The sequence below is a fragment of the Nipponia nippon genome, unplaced genomic scaffold (genome assembly GCF_047370975.1).
Source record: "Nipponia nippon isolate SJK-2023a ecotype South Korea unplaced genomic scaffold, ASM4737097v1 scaffold_14, whole genome shotgun sequence".
In the NCBI taxonomy this organism is placed as follows: domain Eukaryota; kingdom Metazoa; phylum Chordata; class Aves; order Pelecaniformes; family Threskiornithidae; genus Nipponia; species Nipponia nippon.
The window spans coordinates 2,180,827-2,188,890 of NW_028262330.1; the positions used below are offsets into that span (position 1 = coordinate 2,180,827).

General features: G+C 44.2%; 1 protein-coding gene across 2 annotated transcripts in view; it reads left to right on the forward strand.

Moving 5' to 3' along the window:
• Positions 1-7,229, forward strand: part of GRB2 (growth factor receptor bound protein 2) — a 65,098-nt gene extending 57,869 nt beyond the window's left edge. For both annotated transcript variants that reach the window (XM_087750862.1, XM_087750861.1), the window contains 3 exons: positions 685-807; positions 3,368-3,536; positions 4,927-7,229. In XM_087750862.1, the coding sequence (XP_087606988.1) occupies positions 685-807; positions 3,368-3,536; positions 4,927-5,112 (478 nt within the window). In that variant the 3' untranslated portion in view covers positions 5,113-7,229. The remainder of the gene's footprint in view (positions 1-684; positions 808-3,367; positions 3,537-4,926) is intronic.
• Positions 7,230-8,064: the final 835 nt, after the last annotated feature.

Sequence of the window (8,064 nt, forward strand, 5' to 3'; positions counted from 1 at the left end):
GGACCTCTTCGTTGTCTCTGAGCTGATGGCATCATAAAATTTGGACAATAAAATCTTTGCATGTAGAGACATGGGACTTTATTCCTTAGTGATAGAGGAAGGGACTTGAGTTTCTTGCTTGAGCTATGCATTTAATCTGTTTGACTTTAGATTATGAGCTCTGATTACTAAAATATCAGTGCAGACCGCACTGGACATCTTAACTTTGTCCACGGTTGTAGCCAGTTCCCGGGGTAGTCAGCCGAGTCTCACAAAGCAGGATTTTGCTGTGAAGCAATTGTGTACGTTAGGTTCTCGTGCTATTTTATATGCTAAACTGCAGATACAATAGGGCGCAGAACAATGTGAATAATGCATTAAATTTTGAGCAGGTTTTTTTCCACCTCTGAAAATAAATCCTGTAATTTGAGGATTTCGCTCTTACCACATCTCTGCTTTGCTAAATTGGGTGAAACGGGGCTATTGCAGGCACCTGCTTATCAAGTCATGGTTGCTTCATTGCCAGGACGAAACATTGTGAAAGCTGTGTGGTTCAGTAGCCTGCGTTGGAGCGGCAGTGAGGTGCAGCGTAGTTATTTCTGTTGGGAATCATTTCATCTCTGTGTGAATATCTACATCTGGCTCTTCCGTGAAAGGAGTAAAATTCTTAACTTGCCCTATTGTTTTCTTTTCCCCCCTCCACAGGTGGTTTTTTGGAAAGATTCCCCGAGCGAAGGCTGAAGAAATGTTAGGTAAACAGAGACACGATGGTGCCTTCCTCATCAGGGAGAGTGAGAGTGCTCCTGGGGACTTCTCTCTCTCAGTCAAGTAAGTAATGCCCAGAAGCGATCAGTGTGGTAATCGGGCCATCTGCTGCTCATTTGGACTCGTGGGTAAAGGACAGGTGATTCTCAGTGCTGAGGAGCAGGAATAATCTTCCAGGTGCCCTATAGCATTCCTGTTCTTCCAGTGATACTTATTTATTCCCTCTTTAATAGAACAAATATATATATGCTCTGGTTTGTAATGAGCCTACAGGGCTGACCTGGTGGCACATTGCCATCTGGCTTGTGTAGTCTCAGGCATTATCTGTTGGTTTGCTTGTGGATCCCATTCCTTCTCCTTACCGCCACAAAGTGCCCAGTGTGTATATGTTCTCTCCCATCCTCCTTCATTCCTCTTCTGCAGTACAAGTTATTACTCTCTTTTTTTCTCTTTGTGTAGTCCACTTGCAAATATACGTTTCATGTCTGCTTGGCACGTGCTTTGGGGATGTTCACGTTGCCTCGCACTGGGACATGGAGCTGTGAAAACAGAAGCCTCCTCCATCTCTCACAACTGCATTCCACGTTGGTAGAGAAACTCGGTCTAATAACAGTGAAGTGAGGAGGAGCAGTTCTCATCCTTGAATAACCTCGCTAGAAGTCCTGGCTGTTAACCAGCAGGAGTTTTTGCTAGTTACCCATGGCCCACAGATCCCATGCTACCTGTCTTCCCCATCTGAAGTCACTATAAAATAGAGTTATTAGAAACTTGAAAGAGTATGTGATGTAATTTAACATGAGTCAGGGGTGGGAGGGATTCTGTCCTCAGCAGTTGATTTTGCCTTTATTTTCTGTGATCTTCCCCTTTCCTACCAGAAATGAACAAGATTTGCTTTAGAATCCTAACAATAATTTGTGATTATTCATGCACGATTCCTAGTTCGCTCTATTTTCTGTGGCTATCAGTGATCTGTCTCCGCAGGATTGTTTTTTTCTGATCATCTTTGCTCTATAACCAAATTTTTGTCCTCCTGTACAGCAGCACTGAGTCACGCCAACAAACTGGATTAAAGCCACTGACTTTAAGAGATGTTTATATTTGTCTTGCGTACAATCATCTGAGCTGAATACTAGATATGAATGGAAGCTTCATGCCAGAAAGTGCATTCCTTTAAGAAAGATGAAGTTATGATAGCATAGCTCTTCCTGCCTGTTAGCTTAGTGTTGCCATCTGGTGGTAATTTCTCAGTTGATTTTTTTTCCTGTTTGTTTAATTTAGAAAAGTCTTTTTCCTAAACAGTGATCCACGGGATTTGAAATGGTGAGAAGCTCTCAGGTTGAAGAAGGGAGAGCAGAGGCAGTACGCATGAGTTGTTTCATGTTAGCTTTGTAGCCAAGGCAGTGTCTACTTTTTCAGCCGATGTACAGAAGCTGTGCGTGCCAAGTGGGGAACAGTTGTCTCCTGTTTTCGATGGTTTAGACTGAAGGAAAAATACTGATGTGCCATTTGTCTGGAAAATCCCAATGGACCTCTTTGGAGTTCCCCTTTATTCAGAATAAAGTTGTTGGAAAAGTAGCTTCAACTGAATGCCATCATTTATCAGATAGAATTGTTAACACAGAATTTAGGTTGCGGCGTTACATGTGCAGCATCGCCTTTCGAGCATTTTGTGTTCTTTTTTTTTTTTTTTTTTTCTTCCGAAGGACCAGAGAGATCCCTTTGTTTTGCAAGACAGTCTTTTGCGTAAGTCCAGACTGGCTGCCAAAAGAGAGAATCCTACCCTCCCCATGGCAGTGTTTTCCCAGCAATTTACCTGTAATGGGACTGGTGCTTAGGTATTGCGATATCTCGCTCACCCAGTGGTGCTGCGTGAGGGAGGGACTGAGGCGGTGGGAGGTGCAGGACCGTAGCAAGAGTAGCACAACCTAAACGGGCTCGAGTCAGTTGTGAAATGGCTGTGTGTGAAGAGCTAAAGCGAAAGTGCTTGTACTGTTTGACTCCGAAGTCTTGCATTGGGAACGTGGAGCGGAAGGCACCATGGTGCGGCTACTTCAGTGTGACCTTGCGCTTGTACTGCAAAGCCCCTGGTATGCACCCAGGGTATCGTGTGCGCTGTCTTCGGTGGCACAGGTGACTGCATACATACATAAAAAGTACATGTGCTGGATGCCAGCTGTGTGGCAATGTTGTGTAAAATAAAAAGTTGAAATATTACATGTAATCCAGGAGAAAGGGTGTTGTGACACCAGAAATCCTTGACCAAAAGACCTCAAACTTCTGCAAATTCAGAGTGGTTTGAAAAGCTGGTTTTAAACTGAAGTCCTATTGTAAAATATAAAATATAAAAGCACGTATGAAACTTGCAGGACTTCTTTCAAAACAAATTCAGTTATTTGGATTCTCTCTCTCTGATTACTGATTTCTGTAAAATATAATTAACAAGTGGTTTTCAAATATCTTTTTTACAGCAACCAATTGGTAACTATATTATCAGCATCATTTACAGTTTTCACTGTGCCCTGAAGGACCTTTTTGCTCCAAACCCTGTGCTGACGATCCCAGAAGAAGAGTATTCAGTGACTAATAATCCGCTTTTTTTGTGTTCTTCGCTCCTTCCTCCCAGGTTTGGAAATGATGTGCAGCACTTCAAGGTGCTTAGAGATGGGGCTGGCAAGTATTTCCTCTGGGTGGTGAAGTTCAATTCTTTGAACGAGCTGGTAGATTATCACAGATCCACATCTGTCTCCAGGAACCAGCAAATATTTCTCCGGGACATTGAACAGGTGCCCCAGGTAAGAGAAGTGGCCTCGCGCTTTTCAGGCTATTGAAACCACAGTCTGAAGTGCGATTGCACCTTTAGAGTAAATGAGTAGGGATGGGGAGAAGCTGACTGACATTTTTCTCGTCTGTGGAAGCATATCTTTAGATCCCACAGCCAGAATTATACAGGGAAATAAAATGGGTGTTTGTGCAAAGCCTACCTGCTAACTCTTAGTCTCCCCTTCAGTTCTGGCAAAGCGTTACTGTTGCTGCTTGAACACTTGGCTTGGCTTAATGTTTATGGATACGGTTGCAGGAAGGTCATCTGATTCCTGTGATTTAAAAATGGATTTACTCCTGGTTTTAGGACATAGTAAGAAAGGACAGTTCTGCTTGTACTGGTTCGTAGCCAGAGCTGTACCCCTCCGTAGCCAGTGAAGCCTTGGTGCTGGTCTTTCCTGAAGAGGTGGTTACCGGTAGTAAGTAGCATATGGAACATCTGCCTGCTGGTTTGGATCTCGCCAGTGTTAAGAGAAACCAAAATCTAATGCTAAGTGCCAGCAGAGCAGCTTGAGTATATCTAGCTCTTTGTTTTGTTCCATTTCCCAGGGCAATCAAACTGCTGTGCTGGATGTAACTGGATCTTTTGTCGATTTTGGGTAAATCCTTTTGCCTCCACGTGCAGCACTCGAGTTCTAGCTTGAAGGCAAGGGCTGTGGGACTTGTCCTGCTCTCCGGGTGCCACGGGCACCCTTCGCCACAGCGTGTCTGAATTAACATCTGGCTCTGCACTGTCGGGTTGGTGATAAACAGAGGATGAGAAAACAGCTGGCTGAAAATGACAGGCACGAAGATACCTTCCTAGACTCGTGATTTCAAGAATGCAAATGCATTTTAAATTCGCTGTTAGCTTTTCCATAAGAACGGAAGCATTTGCTGACCGGACAGAATGCTCTGCGACAGAATTTCTTGATACTGGAGAGTTTTAAGGAAAACGTGTAAAATGCCAACATCTAGTTTTTAGGGGGAAGGTTGTGTATCACAGGGTTATGTAGATTAGTAATATTCATGCTGTCAGTTGGTGAAAATAGGACGAATAAGCAAAAAGACCATTGTATTGCGGTAGATTTACAGTAGGTCGTGAAGACTGGAAAATGCTAGGAAACCGTCTGAGTCATCTGCTATCTTTGTTTTGGCTCTTTCACAGAAACTTGACTTTTTTCTGAAGTCTTCTATAGACTCTGCTTTCCTCATTCAAGCATCTTGTTACAGGTGTTGGAAGCTGGCTTGCAGGGAAATGAAAGAGCCGGAATGTTTGTTGTTAAACTCTGGTGTAAGTGAAGCTCCTGCCTGAGGGAGCTGGTGTCTCCAGTGCCGTGGATGATTCTCACTTTGTGTTATCTTTTTTCTTTCCCCTTTCAGCAACCAACGTATGTTCAGGCCCTGTTTGATTTTGATCCCCAGGAGGAAGGAGAGCTGGGCTTCCGCCGCGGAGACTTTATCCAAGTCCTTGACAATTCTGACCCCAACTGGTGGAAGGGAGCCTGCCACGGACAGACGGGCATGTTTCCACGCAACTATGTGACCCCAGTGAACCGGAACATCTAGAGATAAATATTAGAGATTATTTAAAGAAACCAGAGAAACAGTAAATACACATACAGAGCCTAACTGCAGCCAGTGACCTAAAATCACACGGCGATAAAACCTGAGTCACCTTTCACCGTGAGGTGATCCTCCACTCAGTACGGAACTTCAGGGGTGGCGGGGGGGAAAGAGTTCAACTTACACACCAAAACTTATCTTTAAAAAGAAAAAAAAAAAAAAAGAAAGAAAAAAATGAAAATAACAAATTTCCTCAGCTGCTCCTGGGTTACCCCCTTTCATTCACTCTTCTTGTTTCCCCCTCCTCTGTCCATCAGTGCATGAAGTTTTAATGCCATATAAAGTCCTAGCCATGCGCAGTTAAAGGAAAAGGGAGAAACTCTGCTGGTATTTTCTCTCTCTGCAAACGGTCTTCATTTGACGTGAAGGGACACGAGAGAAGAACCAAATCCACAGTCCTGCCTTTAAAAAAAAAACAAAAATCATCAGTCTCTGCTTTTGCCTTCAACATTCAGCTCTTCTTGCCTGGGAAAGATGAGGTGTTAATCTAATTTTTATTGTCTCTTCTCCTTTGGCACTTTCTTCTGAAGCTCAGCAGCTTCCAAGCAGGGGAAGGGAGAAGAGTTGTGTGGCTCTTTGTTTCTATTTTTTTTTTTTTTTTTCTTTTGAGTCACGGAGCTGCTTTGAGAAACTCCAACGTACAACTGAAGTCTGTTAATGCTGTGCTGACAGCTTTTTTGTTTTTTCTTAAAGGTGTACGGTTGAGCACATTCTGTAATTTTTTCCATAGTGCCTTTCCCTTATTTTCTTTTTTATTATTTTTTTAAGTTAAAAGGACAGTCCACAGCTTTTCAGAGGGGTTTTTTCTGCCTATGTGTAAATAAATACTTTTGGGGAAGGGTGTAAAGGAGGGTGGTTTTATCAATGGACGTTTGAGAAAAATCTACAAACAGAGGTGGAGCTTTAATCTTAAGATTTGTCTTACTGTTCAACTTTCCTTATTCCGAGGAACATAAAATCAAGGCATTCAAGTGGCAGCTTAGGCTGCTCAGAGGTGGGGAGCTGCAACCAGGAGCCTCAAAAGAAGTAAGAGAAAGGGGCAAGTTACGACCAGGGAAAATGAGGAAGACTATTTTGGGGAGGGAGGGTTAAGGGGCGAATTTGAGAACTAGTAGCCCGGAGATGTCCTATAAAATGTACATTCCTTTGATGGAAAACTTTATGATGCAGAGAAACCTCAAGAAATAGTGCTTGAAAAAACTTTATGCTATTAGTGAATGTTTCTACGTGATGCATGTAATCAGCCTGTCTCTTTGGCCTGGATAGGGAATATTTGCAGTCGTGTCGCTCTTGAGAAGCGGGGTCGGCATCCCTGTTCTCCAGTTTCTCTTCCCTCCTCAGGTCAGTGTTACTGTTGAAGTAGATCCCCCCCACCCCGCTCCCCGTTCGCAGCAGGCTGTGTGATGACTGTAATCCCCACCCCGCACCATAATGGCATTCGTTGTGGCCATTTGCTCCTCCACCAGAGCAGCGTGACGTTAAATTGGACGGAAAGGAAAGCAATCAAGCCGCACCGCGCTCTGTGCCAATCTTCAGTTGGGTTATTTTTCCTTTTGATGGCCGTTTTGGCTGGATCCCTTCACCCCACCAACGAATCCAAAAACGGCAGTGGAGATCTCCTCCCGCCCTGCCTGAGCACGGGCAATCTTTTGTTGGAGGGTGCCTTTTTTTGTACTAAGTGTTACAAATGTTTTATTCCTGAGACGGACTCTGCCTTACACTTTAATTTTCCAGCAGATGAAAGAGAGAGCTATCCTGTAGAGTATTACTTTCTCCCCCTCTCCTTGCTAGCTGTCACTCACTTTCTTCCTTCTTTGTAAAGTGATTGGAAAAGGAATCTATGGCATTCTACACCTGGACCATTTGATTGTTTCCTTATTTTGGAATTGGTGTATATCATACAGCCTTGCAGACATATGTCTTGTGTGTGTATATATATTAAAAAAAAAAAAAATCAGTGTTTAAATAAAAAAGGCCTATGTACTTAATCCTTTAACTCTGCAGCAGCATTTGGTAGGTAGTAATTAACTGTGAATAATAAATATACATTGAATTCTTCACTTGAGCATCTGTCTGTTATTTCGGTTAACTGACCAAAATACAACTGATCGATCTAATTTATAGGATATTAAATTGCTGTGGGAGGGAAAAGCTGTAAGGTGTGCTCTGGCCCGGAGCCCTCAGGCTCTTTAGCATCGTAGTTCGATCTCAGCACGCCCCGCCAAATTCGTTACTCTTTCAGGCGAAGTCACCGGAGAGCCCTGGCGCTTGGCAGGGGTGGCATTATGGATAGCGAGGAGCGGGGAAAGGAGCGATCGCATCGCTTCCAGGACTGAAGACCACGTATCCGTCAGCAGAACGGGAGGGTGGCACTTTAATATTTCTTCCCGTGCCTTTTTTTTTTTTCTTAAGCTTTTTCCCAAACTGCTCGCGTTCCTCTGGACAGTAATGGCGCAAGGAGCCAGCCATGGAGAACGGTACACCAGTTATTGCTGGAGCGTCTTGCTGAAGGACAGCGGGCGGATGGACGTACGGCTGTGCAAGCACAACGGCCACGCCTCGGACGCGGCAGGAGCTTTTGCTCTGCTCGATCAGATCCTTGCGGATCGTTGCCACTTTCTCCTCGTTGCCTGAAGAAAGAGAACTGCGCGGTTGTGCTACGGCGCGCGGGCGGCTCTGCAGGTTACCTGTCCGGAGCTGCCGCTCTCGGCTCTGCAGCTTCTCCCCAGCCTTCGCTTATGTTCTGTGAATTTTGCAGTAGATTTTAATACACGATAGGAAAAGGCCCGCTGTCGTGGGGGTTTGGGTGGTTTTTTAACAGTTGCGCTTGTAGTTAACATGCTCAGATGCAGGGGTAGCCAAGGAGTTTGTGGTTGCTCAGAAATGCCTGGTTAA